At 48.8% G+C, this 25088-nt stretch overlaps 1 protein-coding gene across 7 annotated transcripts in view; it reads left to right on the top strand.

The window, feature by feature from the left end:
- Positions 1–3477, top strand: part of ERBB4 (erb-b2 receptor tyrosine kinase 4) — a 624902-nt gene extending 621425 nt beyond the window's left edge. For all 7 annotated transcript variants that reach the window (XM_075756027.1, XM_075756030.1, XM_075756032.1 and 4 more), the window contains 2 exons: positions 155–446; positions 2951–3477. In XM_075756027.1, the coding sequence (XP_075612142.1) occupies positions 155–446; positions 2951–3387 (729 nt within the window). In that variant the 3' untranslated portion in view covers positions 3388–3477. The remainder of the gene's footprint in view (positions 1–154; positions 447–2950) is intronic.
- Positions 3478–25088: the final 21611 nt, after the last annotated feature.

The following is a 25088-nucleotide window of genomic DNA, read 5'->3' on the forward strand; positions in this document are numbered from 1 at the left end:
AGTCTGCAGGATGGACAAGGCTTCACCTGCCTGGTGACGTGCATCACTGAGCAAGTGTGGCAGGAAAGGCACGGGAGCCGCAGAGATGACTTGGTGTTGAACCTTCTCTCCCTTTGGAGCCTCCTTTCTTATGCTGTCTTTTCTTTTTCAACAGAACCAGTTTGTGTATAGAGATGGTGGCTATGCTGCAGAGGTGCCAATGCCATACAGAGCTCCTGGCTGCATAATACCAGAAGCCCCAGTTGCTCAAGGGGCCACAGCAGAGATCTTTGAAGATACTTGCTGTAATGGCACACTACGAAAACAAGTGGCAACCCTGTCAAAAGAGGACAGCAGCACCCAGAGGTACAGCGCTGATCCCACGGTCTTCATACCCGAGCGGGTCGTCCGAGGAGAGCTGGATGAGGATGGGTACATGACGCCGATGCGAGACAAAGCTAAAACAGGTAAAAAATTGTCTTTCTGGAGAAGCTCCTGCTCTACTCCGATTGCTTTCTCTCTTTTCCTACATCAGCAGCTTTTCACCAAAAATGGCTTTATTGAACAACCCAGAAAGGTTGAAACATTCTGACTTGGTTAATATTTCTTTGCATAGGGATTCATTTTTCTTTGCTTAATTTGCTACTTAGAAAAGCTCAAATGTGCCAAAATGCCAAGTTTAGTAATCCCCCCCTTTAACTTTTCTTTCTGGGAAATAACAAGAGAAAGGAATGAAAAAACCCAAACCTTCTTATCCAAACACAAATCTTCAGTTATTTCCAAGAAAAGGATCTATCTTTGGCTAGCCATAGTCTCCGCTTTGCTTTGTTTATTGATCTTCTTTATCTTCATGGCATTGTGCTTGGTAAATGTCATGTTGAACATATCACAGAACTGATACACACAGTTGACATTTTATACCCAAGAGAAGTTTGGGATTGAAAGAACAAGATGTGCTTCAGAGAGACCATCACTGCAAGGTGAAGTTTGCCTAGATCTTTGCCAGCTCAGAGTGCTACACTTCCCAGTTTGCCATCATTCGTTTCTTCCTTTTTAATAGTGACAGCAGTCATTTAGATGTAAGGGGATGTGTCATTACTAATTTGCTTTCAAACCTTTGCATCATCTTTAAAGAAATTAATTAATGCAAATGTAAATGCCAAGTAACTACTGGGTTTGCTTCAGAATTTGGAAGCCACGTACTCTTTGTGTTACATGGTGGAAATGCAAGGAGTCCTGGGGCTTGATCCATGGCAGCAGCAGTTGTGGGAGTGCACTTGCGGCCCCGCTTTTCAGCAACAGCCCTTGCAAGAAGAGATTTGATGCTGTAGGTTTGTTTCAGTGTGAGCCCACACATATCTTCACATACAGATTCACCCCGGAGAGCCTCAGAGTTGTGGAGGAGCTTAACACTTCACAGGTGCTACCTGAGCCCTTGGGCTAGCAGCAGCTCAGGAGAAAGCACCTCCTTCCCATCTTCCTGGGCACAGATGCAGGGATGTCACAGTGTGGCCGAGGTGCTGCATGCTTTCTGTCAGCTGTGGGACTCAAATCAAAGCACTGCTTAGTTGTCAATGCTCAAAAAAGATGCTTCCACTATGCTGTTGGTGCGGGCACGCGTGCCTGTTCCACTTCTCAGAGTCAGCAAAGTTTTAGCTATGTGGTCAAAGGTACTCACCAAGTCTTGAACCTTTGCATTTAATAGTTTCAGCCCCTTCCTGAATAAAACCAGAGTTGACGTGAGGACTGCAGCTACTCTGGCTGTGGGGCCTGTTTCCTTGCGGGCAGGACTCTGTGTGGAAGTGTCTCCGTGGAGAGGGAAGGAGCCGTGCTACCTGAGATGGAGGTCTTGTGTCAGCATCCCTGTGCAGCACAGGCAGGCTGAGAGGTCGTCCCTCACTAATGACAGTGGCCTGGGGACCCTGAGTTCTAGGGGACCTCTAGGCTGTGAGGTGAAGGGCAGAATTAATACTGGAAGTGGGTTTGATCTGATCATTTCCAGCCTTGAATGAACCGGCTGCTTTTGACTATCTTGCTGCAGGGGTCCCACCCCCTGTTCCTTTTGTCCCCAGCCCACCTCCAAGCCATTTCCTTTGCAGCCCTTTGAAGCGTCAGCAGCCTCCTTCCTACCCTGGCCAATTGGTTTTGTGTTTTGCAGCGAGACCTCATTATGCACAGAACGAGGCATGACATGACACCCAACGAATCCATTGCTCTGTGTCTCAGTCACCTCTGTGTGACTGTGGGAGGGAGCTTACTAAGGGTGTGTTTTTAACCTGGGACAGCCAGTCTCTTTATGCTCCTCTTCCCTCTCCACCCCCATCTAGATTTCCATACAAGCTCCATATGCCTTAAAACCTTTCTGCAATTCAGGTACAATTTTTTGTGGTGTTAATCCACAGAAAGTGATTTGAAGCACCTGTAACCTGCTCCAAGTCCTGTTTTGGAGCTGATGTAAGACTCTCTTGTACGCTTTCCAGGACTCATTTGAATCATTTTTTTCATAATGCTTCGAGGCCCTTTGTCCTTCAGGGATGGAAGGTTTTTAATCAGGCAAATTGTTCTGTTAGAAATGAAGCTGTCTTAGAAGTTAGCCCTTGGGGATGGTTTTTGTGCAGAGAGGCTTAACTAAGATTTCTATAGAGCTTTCTGGATGGAAAGGCTGCAGAGCAGAGGGTTTGACTGATATGTCCAAGGTTGCTGAGAGAGTCAGCAGGAGAGGTGCAAGTCACTTGGCATGTTTGGCTCTGTAGGTCATACTCTGAGAGGAAGTTCAGAACCGAACAAGGCACATGGGCTATGGCTCAGCAAGAGCTGTAGTTTAGTTTCCAGCTTTGCTGGCATGAGTGGTTGGGGTGGAAGGATGCACAAGTCCGAGTACTGCTTCTGGTACAGCCTGGTAGTAATGCACACATGAGGCTTGGGTGGATTACTCCCTCTCTTTGCTGATTTATTTTTAATCTTTCCTTAGATTACCTAAACCCAGTGGAAGAGAACCCATTTGTTTCCCGACGAAAGAATGGAGATCTCCAAGCTGTGGACAACCCAGAGTATCACAACGCTCCAAACGGGCAGCCCAAAGCAGAGGATGAGTATGTGAATGAGCCATTGTACCTCAACACTTTTGCAAACACCTTGGAAAATGCCGAGTACCTGAAGAACAATTTGCCGGAGAAAGCCAAGAAGGCCTTTGACAACCCAGACTACTGGAATCACAGCCTGCCCCCACGAAGCACCCTCCAGCACCCGGACTATCTGCAAGAGTACAGCACAAAATACTTTTACAAACAGAACGGACGGATCCGGCCCATTGTGGCAGAGAATCCTGAATACCTCTCCGAGTTCTCCCTGAAGCCTGGCACTGTGCTGCCCCCGCCACCCTACAGACACCGAAATACAGTGGTGTAGTGACTGCGGTCTTACGGAAGTGGAAAGGCAACCCCTTCTAGCTGCCTCGTTCTTTCTCTCTCACTCTCCTTTTCTCCCTCCCTCCCTCCCTCCTTCCCTCCCTCCCTCTCTCTCTTTCTCCCATGAGCTGCTTCTTCTTGCCAGTTCACTCATTTTTGATATTTCCAAGTGAAAAATGTCTTGGAGTAATTTGCAGATTGGGTTGGGAACCTGGAAGGAAGGAAAGAGACTGAAAGAAGGCATGTACAACCTGGCATTTCTCACGTTCCGCAGATCTGGAGGGTCGGACGGTCAGAGAAGCCAGACAGTACCAGTAAAGGCCAGCGGCAGTGTTGCCTGCTGTTGAGCTAGTTCTCAGTGATTCAACCCAGACAGACGCTGTAGGGAAGCCACAGAGAGGCTGTTTCTTTCAGCAGGAACTGATGAGAGTCTGTACAGCATTCCTGGAAATCTCAATGCAGTTTCCATTAGGGGGAAAAATGGACAATTTTTATATCATGTGTGATAGCATAGTAATTGAGATTGAGAATCCAATTTCTTTCTCTATCACTTTCTATCCCAGCAACTGGAAATGGCTAACCTGGCTTTTCATAATCGTTCAGATCTTCATCGTGGCTTTCCAAGAAATGATGATGTGACTCTAACATACAGCTAAACCCTTTTTCTGAGCCACACCATGATTTTGTGCCAATTCAATTCCTAACCGCAGAGACACCAGCTCAGAACTGGTACATGACATGACCATTTTTGTATCTGTGCCAACATGACAAACACTTTAAACACAAAAACCCTTTTCAGAAGAGAGTAACAAAACAACACCTCCAACATGTTCTTTTTGAAGCTAAAAGACAGGCCAAGAAACCAAGATTTGTATGCAAAAAGCTTTGTTTTCCCGTTTTATACCTGCTGACTATTGATACATGAAAAGACCCAAATTCCTCCCCCTTTTTCTTCTTCGTGATCATGAAGGGAGTTGGGGATGCTGTCAGGCAACACTGAGGACAAGACGGAGAACTGGAGAGTTTGATATGGGTCATGAAGTCTGCTGGTGTTCTGTGGGGTGGTGGTGGGAAGGGTCCTTTAAACTGGAAGACAGACACTGGACTGGAGAAAACGCACATAGCGATTCACTGGAAAGTTAGTTTGCACTTAAGCTCTGATTTTATTTGAACTGTTTTCTGGATTTTGAATGAAGCAATATGGAAGTGACCAGCAAAATAAAAAATAATAATTTTAAATTTAAAAAAAAATGAATTATATGTAAAGGATGACTGTGGAAATGCCAAAATGAAGCAAATCAAGTCTTTGGAACAATGTCTACCAGTTCTGAGAGACCATTGCATTGACTGCTTCAGAGAATACAGTGACAGAGCAACCAGCTCTTACTTCTGCCTTGCAGCACAGTACGGAATGCTTTTTTCTAAAAGGAGGATTACTCTGGCACAGAAGACAGTGCGCATGAAGTTTGAGAAGTCAAAATGGGCATGACGTGCAGAGCTTTCCATCAAAAATGTAAATAAGTATGAGTCAGTCTTCTTGCGTTTATTTCTGTTTTCATCAACCTCAGTTTTTCGGTAGACACCCCCACCCCCCGGCCTGCTCCTCTCTGGAAATATCTTTCAGCCAGAGTTCTGGACGTTTTTAGCAACCTGAGGCAGATGGAGCTGGGAGGGGAGGCGTAAGGGCCAGAGACACTGATGGCTTGCTCCTGACACGCCAAGACCCACGTGTGTAAGAGCATTTGCATACCTAGTTCCCACCAAAAATCTTAAGGAACTATTAAGTACCTTTGAAGATCTGCCTATGTCTGTATCCATCAAGGCTTTTAGAGGGGAAGAAACAATACCTGATGGATGGCAATCTTAGGTGATACAACAGTATTTCAGTTTATGCGCTTCAGTACTGTTTAAAGTCGAGATCTTTGGGGTGACCTAACCTGGCAACAAAACCAGCAACAACCAGTGGTCTGGAAATGGCGTCAAGCTCCTCCAAATTCCTGCCATCTCAACAGCTTGGCACCTTTAATCATGGGGAAGCAGAGGGAGGAGTGAGAAGCAAGCAATGGTTATCCAAATCTTGGTGGGTGAGGGTCAGCTTGACAAAGGTATGAAGAGATTTCAAACCTGGGTTGGTTGTTATGCTTATAGATGGGAAACAAATTGCATATGATCATTAAGTCAAGGCTGGTTCAGCCAACAGCCTGTTCCTGCATCAGGTGTGTTCAGGCCAGCCTGAACAGCTGTGGGGCGGGTATTAAATCTGTAAACCGAATACGTAGCTGAGATCTTTGAGGCTATTGAAAGGAGATGTTGGGTCAAGTGGTACCAAGGTGGCAGAGCAACGTGACCAGCAGACCACTAAAGTGGGATTGATGGTTACAAAAACATCTTGCCTCTGAGAGGCCTTGGCTCTTGCTGATGCCCTCCCATAACTCCTCATGATGTTGGCAGGAGACAGAGGCAGGCATTGGGCAGGGGCTGGGGGCGCAGAGGGGCGGCATCAAGGTCCTGGAGACGCCATTCCAGGGATGGTTTGCCAGTGGTAGTGCTCACAGGGTGTCATCTGAAGCACGGGCAAAGGTCTGCCATGTTGGGACACAATTGCCAAGCTGCCTGAGGACAAAGACCCGCACAGGATTGTGGATGTCCTGTTTCAGCGCAGAAGCAGCTCGGGTTACATAGGTAGGTGCAGAAAGGGGTTGATTTGTCCCTGAACAAATCTTGTAACAGAGTAACTCCTAATGGAGAAAAAAATAATAAAATCCTGCTACAGCTTACGTGTTTGAATTCAAAGGGGGGCACTCAAAGGCTGCTGGGGCAGAAGCACACACACCTCCAAACCCAGGTGGGATGGTGCTGGGATGTAACTGCTCATGGAAGGTGAGTCCTGTTTGTTTCTCTGGTGATTAAGTAGTACCAGTGTTGGAAACAAGCCCGTCGAATAATCAAAATGTAAATAATTGTGGTTTTTAACAATTTAACATTTTATTTCTTACAAAACTTGAATTATTTATTCATTTTAATTGTTGACTGTAAGTGTGATACATTAAGTAGCGTGGAAATGCAGAGGTTCCTTGAAGTGAGGCAGCATGAAGGCCAGAAGGGAAGCTACCTTACGCGGGGGCTCTGACACGCAGCCAGGCTGAGCCGTGCTGAGCTGTGCTAGCCGTGTCTTGAATAACAGAGGGCAAACAAAGGGTTCGTGAACACAGTGCTTCTTGATGGAAAACTCAACAAACTGCAGCTTCACAAATGGGCATTTATTTTTTTTTTCGGAGCTTCTGGTTTGAGTTGCAATTACCAAAAATGGCCCTTATGTTTCCTGCTGTGACAGTAGTTGACCTTTGTTGCAGCGTGTGGGCCTGGGTGGTGCTGGGCGTCTGGCCAACCGGTTCATTTTCCCCAGTAAGTGTTGCGAACACAGCCTGTAAATGTGCGCGTTGCCTCTGGAAGAGTAGTGCCCCTGAGCTACTTCGGCAGATTTTTGTCTCTTTGCCAAAGAAAGGTTAACCGTGGTTAAAAAAAGCAAAACTGAGAGCAGAACTGTTTGGCTGCTTTAATCTGAGCAGCAGAAATACCTGGCTGGCCCTAGCTCGCGTATTTGTGTTAGTGGGGATGGCTGCTGGCTTGGTGAAAGAAGTTGGGCAAATGTACATGGCAAAATCACGGCAAGTATTCAACGAATTATGTGGTGAAAGATGAGGGTCAGGGTTTTTAAAGAATAATTACAGGTTTGGGGGGGAAAGCAGGTATTTCCATGCACAAACTGCATTTTGTCAGCACAAAGCAGTAGGTGAGAGCATCAGCACAAGTGTTTTGTCTGGCTATAATTAATTCTCTAGTCCTTCAATGGTATCTGTCCACAGCACTGTCAGTTTTTATGGATTTTATAATGCAGTCTCCTATTTGTAAATGTTTTCCTTCCCCTTATCCTAGCCTGCACAATGGAAGAGCAGTGCCTAACTTTTCAAGAGCAGATACCCGAGTGTGTATCAGCCATTGTCGGAGGCATAAAGCAACACGCTAAATGAAAGAGAACAACAGCTTATTTTTTCCTAATCTCTTTCAGTGATACTTGTCTTAGCTGTTATTATCTACCTGAGGGTTACTTCAAACAGATGTGGATGCTGGATCTGATTGACTTGCTGTACCGTAATTGACTGAAAACAACTACTTTTAAGTTTCTTTCTTCAGCGCTTTTCAAATTTTTCTTTTTCTGCAAAATAGCCAGGAGGGATTCTTACATGGCCACTCACTCAGATGTAGCAGAGTATTTACAGCTTGCTTTCAAACAGGTCATCTGTCACAGGTAGCGAGCAATGGAAATAAATCCCGGCGAGTAGGAGCCACTGTGTGGGGCTGTTTCAGGTAGCTTAAGCTCAGCCCAGAAATCCTTTCCTTTGCACAGAGAAAGGTTGTGTTAACCCCGGTTGTACCGCTGATTTGGTAGAAAATGCATTTCTTGACTGCAGGAATTGTATGAAATGATCTCATTCCAATTATTTCCTGGGTTAATGGGGAAATGCCTTTCCCTTTCTGTCCCACAGCTGGTAAGGCTGCGTGCGAAAGGTGCCTGTGTAGATGTGGTTGTGGGCAGGGCAGCCTGTACACACGCCACCAGTCCCATACGTGCTGGCACTAAAGATTTGAGAGGGAGTTAGAGGGGAGGGTTGTGTCGTGTTCCCTGTCCCCCCCCAGCCACCACAACTCCCAGGCTAGAAGCAAAGAAAATGGCACCTCTGACAGACCAGCATGGCCCCGACGCTCTGTGGCTCAGTTCTTTCCATACAGATAGAGCTGGGCAGTAGGGTGGAAAGCACTAGCTGTGGGTGAGTCAGCCTGGAAATACAGCCTGGGGTTGGGGGGGGGGGGTGAGGACGGATTTAAATGGGAAGCTCAGAGATTACAGAAAAAAACTTTTTTTTCTTTTCTGATGGGGTGTCTGTGTAGGTGCCCTGCATCATGGTGGCAGTGAAAGGAATGAGGGGACTATTTGGGCTCCTTTATACCACCTGGCAGATGAGGAGACTTTGGCACAAGTCAGGATTAGGCTGTTGGCCACGCAATTCCCCAGGATAACTGAGAGCGTCCCAGTCAGCCTTGCTTCCCCTGGGAGCGCTGCGCACCCTGGGCAGGCGTCTATGGAAAGGACGGCCGCTGCTGCAGCACCCACGTGCCCGCACACACGGGCACTCGCACCATCTGTCTGCCGACCCTTTTGGGAGGAGGGAATGGGAGTAACATAAATGCCCCAGGACTGACAGCTGGGGCACCGCTTGTTGGGATGGATTTTCCCCTCACTTTGCGCAATGGGCGTATCAGGGCTTCCACCCTCATTTCCCAACCGCGCTTGGGAACCATTGGGCTCAGGTAGGTGTTGACCTGCTTCAAAGGCTGTTTAGCTTGAGGGCAACTTTAGCTTGAGGGTGACTGGTGGGACAGAGGCTTTAGCATGAACCAGAGCCCAGCCTCCGGTTTTGTCACCTCTTTGGCTCTTACAGAGCAGCTCAGAGGGGACAGGACCAGCTCAAGTTCCCTTCGGCAAATAGTTTTCAAAAAACTGTTACTTGCGGTTCCATGGAAAGTGTGCACCCGTTCATTTCTAGCTCTGTCACCTGCAGTATTCTCATTCCTGCAGATCTTAGACCTCTGCTGCTGACAAAACAACTCTTCTATTGTTATATAAAATCTTGGATTTGGGTTCAAATTTGGATTTAGAAAGCCAGAGCTGTGTGGGGTGGGCTTGGCTGGCTGTAATATTCATGCTCCGTCACGTGCAAGGAGCCGCAGTCGTCCCACAGGGCAGCCTCTGCGCAGTGACCCTGTACTTGCAAGATTATCTTTTTTTTATTTTCTGGCTCTTGCTAAGCCTTACACTGGTAGAAAAGGTCACTGTTACAAATGGGGCTTTCAAATTGGGAATAAATAAGAGAAATAAAGCTTTGTGATTAGAAGCACCACTCTAAAATGTCCAAAAATCATGTCTCCACCTTTCTTTTAATTGTATTCTAGCACAAGGTCATATTCCTGTACCGTTGTGTGGATTAGTACGTCGTTCTGCTGGTAGGCTGCTCGCTGCCAGGTCAGGCTGTCGTCAGTGGTACCGCAGGGATGGCTGGGCTCTGCCGGTGGGTTTGGACAATGGGGAGCACCTTTCGGGGGGAGCTTGTGGGTGTTCAGGTCTGGCTGATGGTGGGGGGACTCAGCGGGACTTCAGCCAGGCCGAAGAGGTGCTTCCACCCAAGGCCTCCTCCAGCTGGGGTCTGTGCCGACTGGCCAGGAGAGGGTGCGAGGGGAAAACCTAAGGACGTTATCCCGATTAGGAAAGAAGAGGAGTCAGAGCTGGGTTTTTTTTTTTTCCTTTTTATTATTTAATTTTGAGAGTGAGCTTTGTGAATCTTGGTAGAGAGGGGTTAGAGGGAGATTTGTCAGGTGTTTGTTAGGCAGTGTAATTACATCCCAGTTCTTCTCCCCTCTGCCCGAAAAAAGCCATGAAATCGTGCTCGGGATGTGTTGTGGATGAAACCACCAGGGCAAAGGTGTCCCCCACGCAGCACCCTCTCGCCGATGGCTCAGGTGTGACCAGGGTGCACGCGTACATCGGGCCATCGGCTGTCACTGCTGCGCGCTGGCCGTGGGCGCCATTTGCCAGCAGTTTGGTCCCTGCGGTGCTACCGTCCCCGTGCCCCGCCCGACCTTTGAGCCCTCTTAGGGAGAAAACACTGTATTGTCCATAGCACTCCGAAGACTAAACCCTTTTGGGATAACCACAGTAATAAACTGTGAATGGTATTTTATAAGTAAGTGTAGATATGTATGCCGTTCTTTTGAGGTAAGGTACTATGACATATGTAGCATAAACTGGTACTGCTGTTAAATGGGTCGATTATTAACTGAGCAGCTGTGTAAGGGGTAGCTAACTTTGAATGCACTAAACCACTGTTTCTTTGAAGATGGGGACTGACGGTCCTTGCTGGGTACTTGGCTTTTTGTGGTGGGGTATGTTAAGAGGAAAATGCAGGTCAATGAAACCACAATTTTTTATAGCATTTTAATGTTGGAAATTGGTACATATTCAATACATTATTCACTACGGTTTTAATCTTTTTTGCCCCGTTTTTTTTCAAATTTCCCCAACATCGTAAGCTGGAATTTCTAAAGAGGTAGCAGCCCTAGTGTAGGGAAGGGAAATTGAGGGGAAAGGCAGTCTCTTTCTGAAAACACACAGATCCAAGATGTATTTCCTGACCTGGCGCTCTTAGAGCTCTCTTTTCTCTTCTGATGAGGCCCAAATTCCCATGCCCGGAGGATGACATTACTGTCCCCTCAAAATCAAAGGCCGAGCCCCATCTGAGAGGTGACGCGGGAATGGCACCGCGCTCCTGCAAGACGCCCCGCTTGCGGCACGGGGGGCGGCTGCCTGCATGGGCCGTGCTCACTGCAGCCGGCCTGGCCGCACACCGGGAGGTGGGCGAGAGGCGGAGATGGGGGGGCTGGGTTTTAGCCAATTCTCCCTGTTCTCAAAGTGCAAAGAGACGAAACAACTCTACTTCTGCCTTACGAAGTACCTTCAGAAGAGAAGAAGCATCGGCGTGTTGGGGAAGACGCTCATTCCTTGCTAAGTGATGCATTCAGAGTTAGCTGCCTTTCTGAAACAAAAATAAAAAAAATACAAAAAACTACTGTATGTTACTTTGAAAATGTGAATAGTATTTTTATAGCTTGTTAAAGACACAGCTAGTTGCATTTGTAAATACGGATAATGTTGCTTTTATTTTCCTTGTGGGCACCATTATTTGGAACATAATTGTCCTTAGGGTTGATTTGTATATAGGTAATTTGCTTGTGATTTAAGCCGCTCCTCCCCTTTTCTTTCTCTCCCTTCCCACCCTCTGGTTTTGGTTAGAAGTACCATTTTTGGCATTCTGTGTGATTCTGTGTTTTAGCACTATTGTGGTGTGTTCAGACTTTCTGCACTTGCTTACACAGTAGGGTATGCCAATTGTGTGTGGCGTAATGTTACTTTAACCTTTTGTTTCTCATATTTTAGCTATTGAGGATTATGCACTGTTAAAATACTTACTGACCTGGGTTAATATTAGGTACATATTTTAGCATAATTTCCCTTCTTTTCATGGTTTCTCAATTTTTCTTTTTTGTTCCTTCCCTCCCCTTTTGTCTTGTTTGGAGGCTGGGGAGAAACCTGTGGCTCTTCTCTTTGTGTGGTTATATTTTGCCCCCCCCGTGTGCAGTCCTGAGTTTCTCCTCACGGTCCTTGGGGTAGAGCTTTATCTGTTTGTTAAGGCAAATGTAGACTGCGACCCACCTTGCATCAACCCACGCTCATCCCAGCTGAACAATTTGAAAACTGTTCTGCCTTTTTGTTACATGAATCTGTCAGAAATATATTTTTAATTTAATATAAATGAAATTCAATAAAATATGAAACAAAGTCTGTGTGTGTGTGTGAAATTTCTTGCCAGGGCTTGAGCACTTCCAGCACCACGGACTCCCCGTGTCCTGGCAGAGCGAGCGGCCTCGGCCCCTGCTGGCGGAAAGCCTCGTGCTGGGCACCTCGGCTGGGCTGGGGGTTCCATCCTGACCTGAACTGCCCGCTCCGGGCCCCGCGGTGCCCCTGGGGTCTGCTGGGAGTTTACCCTCCCAAAACCCAAAGTCCCCTCCCTTTCTCCCCAGACCCGCGGGCTGGCCCTGACCGCTGGGCAGCCCCCTCACTGCAGGCAGAGACCGCCCTCGGGGGACAGCCCGCGTCAAGAGCATCCCGCTGGCCCACGGGTGTTGCTGGTCAGCTCCCGGGGCGGGGGACACCCCAGGGAGGTTTGCTCCAGCTGTCCCAAGCTGGGTGTCATCAGAAGTCAGCGAGGGGAGGGCAAAGGCTGAGCAGGCCTCAAAGCCTCGGCAGCCTGGGAGCACAGCCTCCCCGAAGCCCCAATTCTGGCACCCCAGGACTGCCCCGCTCCCATGCGGCAGCGAAGCTCCCACACTGAAGTAAGTTACCTCCTCCGGTGACGCCCTTCTCTTCTGAGCCGTGACGGCCCCACACCTCTCTGTGTGTGTTGTGCCCCCCCAAGTTATGTCACAGGGTTGTGCAATTCTGAGCTTTTACTCTGTTAACAAAAAGGGCCATGAATGGTTTCAGGCCACGGCCCTGTGCCCTGACTCACTCACCTGGTGACCGGCTGCAGCTCATTCACCCACACTCCCCCATGGCAGCCCCAGCCTGAGCCAAGTGAAGGTTTACAGCTTTGTTGCTGGAAGGGATGTTGGGGGGGGGGGGTGTGGGGGGGTGTGTGACACATTTATTAAGACACAAAAACTCCATGCTATAGATAAAATTGAAACAAAAAAAGCCAACACGCCAATACGCAAGCGTGTTTCCTCCGGGCTGCATGAGCGCTTGCACTCCCCACCCTTGCATGCCCCTGTCACCATGGCCTGGCCAATTGTCACTCAGGCTTTGGCAGGTGAACCTTTAAATCCCATTAGAACCCACCAAAGGGGCTGAAAAAGCCCATAGGTGCTACCACTTGCCCTCAGCCAAATGCCCACCATTACCCTGGCTTAAATCCTGTGACCCGCACACAGTCCCACGACCTCACGACTGACAGGCTCCAGCCCGAGCACGCGGCCCCTTCCCCAGCATGGCATTCAAAAGCAGCGGTTAATCCCATGGGCTCTGGCACGGACCCCAAATCAAAATGTTCTCACTGCCCCCAGGACTCTACAGCCCATTTTAAATTTAGCGACAAACAGTGAAGGTCATTTGGCTCTTTGAGGCGCATTTTCAAATACTCCAATCTCCCCGGATTGCAACTATTTGTTTCACGATGACCTCAACATTTTGTACCCCGTAGTCTGGAAAGGTCATTGCACAGATCTATACAATTCTCCGAACGGCTGTGCGGTGCTCGCTTGGCACCTCACTCTTAACTTTCCCTCCTAGTTTCGGGTAGCGCTACAAAGGCAGCCGGCCTTCAGCCAGAGCGCGCCAGGAACACAAGCTGTTTGTAACAGCTCTACAAAGCTGTTAGTTTTACATTATTAAGCATTCATGCTTTGCAACTGTATGTATTATAACCGACATTTTCCATAGGGGGTGAAGCACAGGTCATTAGCAAAACTGAGCGCTGCTGCAAGGCCACCCTTTCCCAGGGGCGCGCCGGGCTGTGCAGGAAGGCGCTCGCAGCAGGGCGCCTGGCACCCATCGGGGCCACGGTGGTGAAGCCCCATCCACCTCCGCACCACGTGGTGCTGTCCACGAGGCCTGCGCTCAGGGACGCGCACCACAGAAGTCTGCAGCTAATGCAATACGGCGCAGAGGAAAGGGTGTCTGATGCAAAGGCAGAGATTTGACATAAAAAGTAGTGACATGATCAGAGCAGAACTTCAGCAACGCTTCAGAACAAATAAAATGCAGAGACATGACAGAGACAAGTGTCACTAAATACCCCTCTCCGCCTTCACTCCTTCCCCAAGTGGGTTTTACTTACCTGGCCAAAAACAAAGCTTAATCAACCAACTATTTTCCAGTGAAACAATGTTAATTTAAAGCCCTCTGCTGCTCATTCAGAAGAGCTCGGCAAAGGTCATTGAATTCAGGTGTTAGAGCTGCTACTGAAAAGCACAATTTAGCTTTAGCAAGCAGTTTCATGCTGCACTTAATGGTGATGACGTTCTCTGCAGCTCTGTGTCCCTCATGAACCAGATGGGCACGTGCATATGAAATTAGTCAAACCTGAAGATGCACTTCTGAAGACAGTTGATCTTGCAGAAGAAAAAAATAAAAACTAAACCTACGGGGATGCTAAGGCCTAACACACCAACACTGGGCTTTACAAACTGGCCCACGACGGCCCGGAGTTTTGCTTACTCGGCTTTGCAGTGGTAAAACTGTGCACTGAGCGCAGGGGGAATGGCTGCTGCTCTCTCCAAAGCGAAATAAGCAGCTGCTGCTGGCACTGTCACGTCCCCATTAAGGCCTGGGACCTTCCAGGCAGGAGAGGCTGTTTTACCAGTTTTGGCAATAGTGGATCAGCCCCAAATGTCAACGAAATCACTTTAAACCTTGCACTCAGTTTGCAAACCGTACTATGAATGTGAAGCTACTGGAGAGGCTCAATGAACATCCCATTTAAACCAATGCACGCCCCCCCCCCAGCATTAAGGAATGTATCAAATGAAAACCACCAGCAGATAAAAACCAGCTCAGCTCCACAGATGTGGCTGTGGCTGTTGCCAAGGTGCAGAAGCTGAATGTGTTTCCTGTATCGCAGCTCAAACTGGACCAGTAAATATTTTGGCAGTTGCTGCCAGAATCTACGGAAAAAAAAGGTCAGAACAGAAAGGTACAGCCCAGAAATGAGCCTTCCTTTAGCTCCTTTCATCTGCATAATACATTGCTGAACTTAATTTCCCTGCCAGGATTACAAAGCACTCATCACACCAGCAGGTACAGGCTGTGCAAAGCATTCACACCAACTGCGCGAGGAGCTCAGCCCAGAAACACCGCAGCGCTCAAGCTTTTGACCATCCTCAGACTGTCTTGCATGAGGATGGGTGAAAAAAAAAGGGACTAGACAAGTGCAATTGTGAAAGCTGTGAGCAGGAGAGGGTGGGATCTTACCTGAAAAGGTGGATTTGTGCCTGAGCCCTTTGTATTGGCAATTCCTCTCACTGTACAGGAAGGCTGAGCCTGACACACGTCCACCTGAGACATTTTAAGATCATTTCACTAAATGTTTGTCAGCTGAAAAGCTGGGAGCATTTTGGTTTAACTAAACAACTGATTTGCTTGATCCTTTTGAAAATTTGGGGGCTGTGTAGAGGTAGGGTTTGGGGTTTTTTGTTTGGTTTGGGTTTTTTGGAGAGAGTTGGGTTGTTTTTTGGTGTGGGGGTTTTGTTTGTGTTTTTTAAGCTCCCTACACAGATCCCCCAGGCAGGTTCTGGGGACACTCTGGCGTGTTGGTGCAGCCCTAGCGCATTCTCTGCTCCCTCCCACCTGCCCCGAGGAGGTAATCTGTGCTCTTCTGCAACCATGGCTTGTTCCTTCCCAGGGCAAAACTGATTTTAAATGTTGGCAAGAAAGGAGGCAAACACATCAAACAGCTCAGACCTTTGTTCCTCACTCACCTGGGGACTGCTGTTTCTGAGCCTGAGCCCTCTCCAGCCTCCAGTGCAGCCACCAAGGGGATATCCCAGTGTGTGGGCCACCACATAACACCCAGACTGTCTCAGCAGCCACACAGAAAAAAATGACACAGGAGATGGGGGTTATGATGTGATGAGCGACAAGGGAGATGACAGATAGAGGCAGAGTTGTGAATGCCTGTGAGAGCAGTTGGCCCCACGGACGAGCCCCTGAGACCACAAGGAGCCTCCACGTCCTCCAAGAGGTGACACTGCTGGGAAAAGGCAGCTGGGTGAAGTCCTCCGGCATGCCCACAGCCCAACTCAGGGAGCTGGCATGAGTCTTTACATGTCACTATTTAAAAAAAAAAAATAGCAAAATTAAATTATTATACTTAGAACACTGTTTCCATGCTGTTTGCAGCCCTCCATTCAAAGCCCTCTTCACCCTTATTTATACAAGGCAGTAGCATACACCAGAGCAGGGCATCACCAGGTTTAACGCAGACCACTGAAGCCCTGCCAAAGTCCTTGTTCAAGGGGACAGCCAGCACCTCCAAAAGGGACACACACTCCATGGCCCCAACCTGTCATGCCTGCTCACCCCTCCAGAAGGAACGGCTGACAAACAGCTAGCACAACTGCAAAAGCCTCCTTTATTTACCAGGCAAAAAACCCACACCTGTAAAAGCAGGTGTTTCAATTGCTACACACACCTCCCCTCTCCCTCCTCCCCGCCCCCCCCCCCCCCCCCCCCCCAGTAGCCAATGCTGGAGGCCACCACAGAGGCCACCACAGAGGCCACAAAGGCACCAGGACATCAGGCCGAGACATATAGCAGGAGCAGGCTGCAGAAGTCCAAGAAGTGTCAAGTGCGTGCTAATCATGACCTTTAACACACGCCTACTTTTGTCCAAATATTTGCAAAAAGAAGTAAAAAAAAAAACAAAACAAAACCCCCAAACAAACCGAACACCAATACCAAGTCAAGATGAGTAGCAGACTGGTCTTAGCAAAGCCCAGCTGCTGTCCTCTCTCTGCTGCACTCTACTCTCTTGTCATGGGCCAGAAGTGAAGTAAGAGTTTAACCCAGCCTTTGAACCTGCAGTCCTGCACAGCATCCTCCCCACCATGCTGAATGAGGGCCACAACACTGAGAGACAACATTTGGGAAGCAGAAAGTAATCACTTCCTTTTGCATAAATGGTGTAAACTGTTTCTGGCAAGGCTGTGTTTCTCCCTGTGATAAATCTTGCCACTACCCCCTGCTTTTCCTCCTGCCAAGAAAAGCCTTTACTATTATGCAAAGAAAATCTGTATGAACTGCTTCCTGCAAAGCACCGGCAAGTCAACAAGAGTGCAGCAACAAGGGAACGAGGCATGGTTTCCTTTCAGCCATCCCCACAGTAATCTGCTTTTGTCCCTGTCATACAAGATGCATGTTGCTGTGCCCCATGTGAGGGCCTTGCACAGAGCCGAACAGACGAATTACAACAAAGGGAACCTTTTGTTCCCACAGAATAGAAATGGTCCTGATTTTTCAGACCTTTGTACCAAAGCGTGCTCCCAGCAAGGCAGGGACCTGGACTGGGGAGGGGATGGGAACAGGGGAGGGCGAGCAGGATGAAGAAATGACTGTACTGCATGAAAAGCAATCTGATCTCTTTTGTGACCTGCTGCTTTGGCAGTTGTGTTTCTCTGCCCCTCTCCCTCTGATCTGGCTGGTCTAGTTGGGGCTGGGGGCTGCAGGACGCCCCCCGCTCTCCTCGGCAGCTGAACCATGGCCGAAGGCATTGCAAGCTGCAGCACGGCACAAGGCAACCTGGAAAGCAAACAGACACTTCCAGCAAAATCCTGCTTGTGGGCACTGGGCCCCAACTACTCAAACACCACATCGGTCAGCAGCGCGCCGTCCTGCGTACCAGTGGCTCTGCAGAGCAGAAAGCAGCACCTGAGGATAGAAATGACCTGCCCCTCACTCCTCCTTTGCTATGTATGGGAGCAGCTTTCCACACGTGAGTTTCCTTCTTTCATTACCTTCTAACACAGCAGATGGCAGGTCTGGGCTCCCCAGCTGATAGCTCCACTGAATGCCACCGTATTGCTTTATGTTTGAAAGGAGTTGTGGCATCCTCAAATCCTACCAAACCAAGGAAAACAAACTATAGTTAATAAATATGTACTGAATATGACTTAATGCTGAATCATGACATCAGCCTTACCCAAAGGCCTGCACTGTTATCTATAAAACATCAGTTACAAATGTGCTGCCTGACAGTCCGGGTAAACCCAGCAGGACCCCCAGCTTGTCTCTGTTGGGGTTCTTCCTCTCTGCTGCAAGTTTACCTGAAGATAAGTAACTTTGCCCTTTCTAAGATGTGCTGAGCACGCTACAGCCACCCAGCAGCAGGGCGATTCACTCAGCTAAATGAGGCGTTTCGGGGAGGGCCTGAGCAAATGGACACGTACACACATGTAGGCACACGCGGGCAGCAGCCCGTGAGCAAAGCCATCTGCCAAAACACTGCCACGCTATGCAATGATGTGGCCTGTATGACCTGAGGAGAGAGCAGGGCAGCAGGAAAGAAGAAATTGTTCAAGAAATATTTTCTTGTCTGAATTTGCTGATTTGCTGAAATGAGTGTTTGATGAGGCAATGGCGGCCTCCATCCAGGAACTAGGAGTTGGGGCAGGAACGGGGGAACCACAAAACCTCTTGGGACCCCATCAGAGGTGATATTAGCCAGACTTAGACATGAAATGTTTGCGTATCTGGGGCAGACAGATTGTGTCTCCTGCCATTAGATGTATTGTCTTGGCCAGAAGAAAGAAATGAGGTAAGAACTTTCTTTCTCTCCCGTTTTATCCGCTCTGTGCAGGATTGCCAGATTATGCAGAACTACCAAGCAGCAGACAGTGGAATGTTTGCATTGCATTTGCGTTGTTTACAGAGAAGAGTAAAACATGCTCATTTTTATTGAACATATTTATAACTACAAGGGAGAAAATGATCATGCATGGAAGGTAGGAGTAACAACTGAGTAATTTTCCACTGCTTGTCCACAGCACATCATTACCATGGCCTGAGCTGGCCCCCAAGTCCTGAAGGGCAGCAGGAGAACTACGCGCTAACCCTGGCAAGCCCTGGCTTGCCCCCACCAACGCACCCACATTTGCTCCCTGACTTCAGGGAATAGGGTGCAGGTGCAGGCAGACATGTCGGTACGTCACACTGAACAGTGCGTGGCCAGATGCGTTAAGGCAGCTTTGGTGAGTGCAAAGCTGTGCATACCGGTGAGGCCAGGAGTGATGGATCATTTTGGCTGGAGGAGACCTGAGGCATCCTGCTGCGTGCTGCCACTCCTCTCCCCACAGCCCTGTGATCTCCAGCTATTTTTAGCCCAGCGGTCTTTCTGTACTGATGCTGGTGGAGTCCTCCAGCACTCATAGCTGTGTGACAAGGAAACATAATTCAGTCTCAGTAACTTTACTGTTCCTGCATCACAAAAGGCTGTTTTCTTTGGTTCTGTAAGCCATAACCAGGGGCAAAGGAACCAAAATTTGTGAACAAGTTTTGTTCTTCTGATGGGTTTTGCAGTCAGACAAATTTGCAAAGAAGTTTGCAGATGGCTTATAGTTGTGCATTTGCAATGTAAATCGATACAGGCAGCTATTTGCTTTGCAGCGCTGAGGCTGAAACACCTGAGGCTGTGAAGCCGTAACACCCCAGGCACTGCAGAGGTCTGCCTCTACCCCCTTCACCTCAACCAGGGTGGTAACACCAACAGCAAGTTTTCACCTCTTGAATCATGGTGATATGCAAAAACTCACTGCTCCAAGCCACCTGCACCCACACAGCAGCTTGGCTATTACCTGTCCATTACCTTCCTGACCTGCATGTCTGGGGGAAAAGCATTAGGCAGCCGTCCCTTAACACTGCAGATGGGATGGAGAGGTCCAAGAGTATTGGCATGGCACTGCCGCAGTGACGCACGGGGAGACGTCCCTCCCCGTGGGGGTGCTGGTGCATGAGCTGTGTCCGGAAACGGGGCTGTGGAGAAGCCTCACACCCCAGCCCTGCAGCCAGCCTCACTGGGCACAGCAGGGCTTGGCAGGCTTCGCTGGGAGCACTGGGATCTGATCCCTGGGTCTGGGATCTCCTGGGCAATTTAATTTTTTTCTTCTTACGACATCTGTTACCCCATCACCCCTGGCTAAATGCATGACGGAGAAGGAGACTGCATTCTGGTGGGCAGAGAGGATCTCAAAGCATCTAACCACCAAACCTGGGAGAGAGGATGGAGAAATGAGTCTCCTAATTGATTCAACTGATTGTATTTTGTATTTCATTGGAATCCACGTATTGTTCTGGGTCCCTGTTGGTAAATGGGGTAAAACCCAATTGAGCCTTAAGTGGAATGGGGTGGAAGTACTATACAAGGTGGCTCTCTGAGACTGCAATAGTTAAAATAAGTTAGACTCCAAATTTAACAGGGCTCAGAATAGCGAACTATTCAGAGGTGGGTACCTTTGTGCAAGGAAGCAGCATCATTTCAGTCAAATATAGTGGAGAAACAATGGAGCATGTTTCCTGTCACATCAGAAACATTCTACAGCTTTCAATAAAGACAAAAAGAGGAGGAGTAGGTGAGTATTTTAGAAGCTATTGTTCGAATATCATACCTTCAAATGCTATCTACAGTAACCTGGGACAAATTTTGAGGAATACCATCCCTAACACAATGGACAGGCTATGTCTCCTGCTGCTCCTTGCAACCTGGACAGCAGAGGGAAAATTTGGAGGCCTTGGATGGTACAATGGGCTCAGCCACCTCAGGCTTCAGTGCCTTTCTGAGTAACAGACTTAACGTGCTTTTGACTCCATCAGCGGAGCAAGGACTGGAGGGACTTTGGATTAAAGTCACAAGGCAGGCAAAAGATAGGAGGAGATGCCTTGCCTAAGCTTCCCGGGCAAGCCAGTGCCAGAGCAGCCAAATAAATCCCAACCTCCTGTTTTCCAGGCCAGAGCCCCTGCCGAGTAGGTAAGTGCGTGCCCTGTATTGCAACATGACATGCCACTGCAGCCCTGGGGCTTTGCTTGCTGTCTGCACAGGAGAGGGGGCAGCAGAGGAACATCACTTGTGTCCTACAACCCTCATCAACCCAGCACAGATCACTTCAACTCACGACACCAAGCTGTGTGGTGCAGTCAACATGCTGGAGGGAAGGGATGCCATCCAGAGGGACCTTGAGAGGCTGGAGAGATGGGCCCGTGTGAACTGCATGAAGTTCAACAAGGCCAAGGGCAAGGTCCTGCACATGGGTCGGCACAATCCCAAGCACGACTATAGGCTGGGCAAGGAATGGATTGAAAGCAGCCCCGAGGAGAAGGACTTGGGGATATTGATTGCTGAGAAGCTCAACATGAGCCAGCAGTGTGCGCTTGCAGCCCAGAAAGCCAACCGTGTCCTGGGCTGCACCAAAAGAGGTGTGACCAGCAGGTCGAGGGAGGGGATTCTGCCCCTCTACTCCGCTCTTGTGAGACCCTACCTGCAGTACTGCGTCCAGCTCTGGGGGCCCCAGTACAGGAGAGACATGGAGCTGTTTGAGAGAGTCCAGAGGAGGCCACGAGGCTGATCAGAGGGCTGGAGCACCTCTCCTGTGAGGGCAGGCTGAGATAGTTGGGTTGTTCAGCCTGGGGAAGAGAAGGCTGAACCGCAGCCTGCCAGTACCTGAAGGGGCCTGCAGGAAAGATGGAGAGGGACTGTTTATGGGGGAGTGTAGTGACAGGACAAGGGGGAATGGGTTTAAGCTGAAGGAGGGTTGATTTAGATTAGATGTTAGGAAGAAATTCTTTACTGTGAGGATGTTGAGGCACTGGCAGAGGTTGCCCGGAGAAGCTGTGGAGGCCCCATCCCTGGAAGTGTTCAAGGCCAGGTTGGATGGGGCTTTGGGCAACCTGGTCTAGTGGAGGGTGTCCCTGCCCATGGCAGGGGGGTTGGAACTAGATGATCTTTAAGGTCACTTTCAACCCAAACCATTCTATGATTCTATGAAGCCAGTCACAGCATTAATATTCAAAGATCTGCCAGAAAAACGCAAAAGGGTGAGAAATGGGTTTTCTACACGGCTAAGAAGGTATTCCAGCACAAAGGAGAGGAAACAAAGCAAAATTCAGACCTCTTCACATAACACCCTATTGTGCTTACATTCCCTATTGTCAGGCCTGATAGCTGGGTGAGAACAGATGTGAGATTGCCCTGAAGGTCATTATTTTTTTAACTCATTCAAAGTGGAGCTATCTTGTTGGTTTTCCCACCATTTTGTCAAAATCCGCCTGCTGTGCGACACTCCTTTGCAAATCTGCAGCAAGACCTTGGAAGCCCGCACTGGGATGACAGACAGCAAACCAGCCATTGCCATGCCCGGGCTGCCTCAGCAGGAGAAAGTTCCCTGTCTCGTCCCCATGCAGCCTGCCCCAGCCCTAACCGCTCCCCCACCTTGGCAGGAGCAGCCCTAAGAGCCCTTTGGGCAGGTTTCCCACCCTGCCCCCGTGCAGCTCCTCTCACCGGCACGCTGGGCGCTGTATGAAACCCTTGGCACATGCTGACTCTCTCTCTCCTGGGAAGCTCCCAAGCGAACCAACCCCTAGACTGGAGTAGGAACAAACCTGAACAGGCAAAGGGTCACACTGAAGCAAGTCAGCAGCTGGGACAGTGCTTGGTTTGCAATTGCCCAGGCCATGTTGTCTTTCCCACCTGCAGAGTCTCCCCGCTCTTTTGCTGTTAAGAGAGGGTTTAGACCTCACTGGGGCACCCCAGCAGGGTTTTGTTGCATCCTTGGTTTTGGAGAAAGCAGGGAGGTGCTAATACCAGTCCTGCTGAATTCAGATGTGGAGACTGGAGAAGGTCACTGCCATAGTGACTTTGCAAGTTCAGTTGGAGACCAGAGAGCATTGCTCTCTTGAGGGAAATAAATAATTTGTTCTTGATCTATACCACTAACGACAACAAAAAACTTTAAATTTATTCTTACCTTCCTCTGTGTGCAGACAGCCTTCTGAAACCATTTGAGCAGACAGCTCTTCTTGTGGTTGTCACTGGCGCAAGCTTCACTGTGTCTGCAAAACACATCATTGTAAACTCATTTCCTCCCTTGCCTCATTTGTGGCAGGAGGCTGAGATTGCTGCTAAGGACTAACAGAGGGGCCTCTGAGGACGCTGCCAATCCAGCACAGCTAGAGGCTTTTCTGCAAATACCAAGAAATGCATTTTTCAAGACCAGTGGTGTATGGGACATTACCCCAAATGAGAATTTCTGCAAGGTACAGTGCCTTGCACATTGGAGGACCTCCAGGTTGAGCTGGAATAATATCCACAGCTGAAAAGCACAAGTGCTTGGACTTGCTTGGCAACAGCAGAGGTCACTGTGGGCACCCAGGGAGGATAGGAATGACTTTGCAGGGTTCCTGTCCATCCCTCTGCCCGGACAGCTCACAGAGACTACAGCAAATTCATCCTCACTTTGAGAGGGCTTATATATCTGGAGGGAAGAGGCTGAACAAAACCTGCCTGCAAATGCCACATGGCAGCTGGAGGAAGGGGTAAGGTGAGCAGAGATCAGCAGTCCCATAAGGCTGAATTGCCCTGAAGCAGCAGCACTGGGCTGCAGGTGCTGGGCTACCCCATCTTTCCTTCGTCCATGCTGCAGGCATGGCTGCTCCTCCCGTAGTGTTGTGCTCACTGCTACACTCCTGATCCTTATCCCTAGCTGTGCCCCCATACTTTTCCTGCTGCATGGAGGCAACAGCCTCTGTATGGACAAGCAACACTGGTTTCCACCACAGCACACCGTGGCAGGTAGGAGCCAGAGCTCTATCTCTCCCCAAAAACCCCTTTGCAACACGGCATCCATGCAGCCTGCAGCGTGCCTGCTCAGCCCATGTGACTGTGCATCATTGCTGTATATCAGAAAGATTTTGTGCCCCCTTGCTGTGCTTGTGTGGTCCCACTGTGCCCACATGGGTCCCTTGATCAACAGCTACTTTTCCTTTAAAGCAAGTCCAGAATCACCCTGGCAGGACACTTCCCCACAGTGAGGTCAACAGAGAGGCCTCCAGATGGGCAAAAGAGGGAGAATCGCAATCCTAAAGTCCACCTGGTCCTAGACATCTTTTGAGTGGAAAGCACTGATTGTTGGATGAAAAAAAAAATTGGGTCTCCAGGGAAGCAAAGGGCCACCTATTAAATTCATGATTTCTCTCCATGGACATAAACCAGGACATCAGAAGCAAATGTCTGTGACATTTATGTCAGAAAAAAAGCAGAGGAGTCTATTTTCCTCTCTGCCCCACACTACGCAGCCTGAAAAAGAGAGAGATGGCTTTTCAACTTAATTAATAATGCAAAACCTGAGGAAAGGGTGAGTTGCGCAGAATCCAGAAAAAGAGAGATTGCAAAGAGTCGAATTTGCTCATAATACACTACTTGCAAAACAAGCTTCTGCTGTTCCCCTCTTGACACAGCGTCTGTTGCCTACCAGGGCAATCATATCCAAGTGTAATTGTCTAACAATTGTTCCGCACTGAGAAAATAGTTCTGATTACAGACATTAACACGTTTAGGCATTAAGCTTCCTCACTGTAATTACCCTTGAGCTTAGTCTCACAAATGAATTAATGTGCTGATCGCTTGGACTAATAGAACCAGCAAAAGGGTGATGAATTGCTTCCAAATCAGATAAAATCAAGCGTGACATCATTTAATTAATTTCAGGGCTTGGGGGGAGGAGAAAGGGGGTCAGCATGTTGCTGAAAAGAAATGTATCTCTCCTTAGTGATTTCTTTAGAGTCAGAAAATTGCAAACAGCGGAGGATGGGGCTAGGGAAAGAGAAGATGCGCACCAGGTAAGAAGAGGGTTGCTGGAGATGGGGGCTGTATAATTTGTGTGTATGAGCATGCAGTCTCAGGTGGCTGCGGCTATGCGACCGATTCGGTACAGCTGACATAGGTGCAATGGATGGATTTCTTCTGGGTATGAAAAGATATACTGCCCACCTTGCTCGGATTTTGAGTCATCCTCTGAGCAAGGTGGGCCTATGTGTAACCCCTGCTCCTCCCCCAGGCAGACAGCTGGCTACTGGGCTTTCCCAGGGTCACAGTTCCTCTGCAGGAGCTGAGTGCCTGAGGGTAGCTTTGCCAAAAACCCCTTTGTCGTGTTTCTTGGCAGGGGATCATTTGCCAGGCTGTCAGCACACAGCTGCATTCAGCCAAGAGCTGGACTGGCCATTGTTAACGCGAGCAGATTCACTGTTACCCTCCTTGACTTCTCCTCCCCAATGAAGGGCCTCCCAATTATTTTTTTTAGAAAGGAACAAAAAGGGTTGATGGAAAGGACATGGCAGGGCACTGGACTGCTGCTGTTAAGTACAGACTATCTCAAATTAAAGTTTCCCCTCAGATAGCTGCCCACCTGCAAAATAAAATGGCATTGTACAAGGAGCTTGTACCTGATGGGGTTACACGCGGAGCTTTATCCTTGCAGCCCAGCAGATAAAAA

The sequence above is a fragment of the Balearica regulorum genome, chromosome 6, assembly GCF_011004875.1.
Source record: "Balearica regulorum gibbericeps isolate bBalReg1 chromosome 6, bBalReg1.pri, whole genome shotgun sequence".
NCBI lineage: Eukaryota > Metazoa > Chordata > Aves > Gruiformes > Gruidae > Balearica > Balearica regulorum.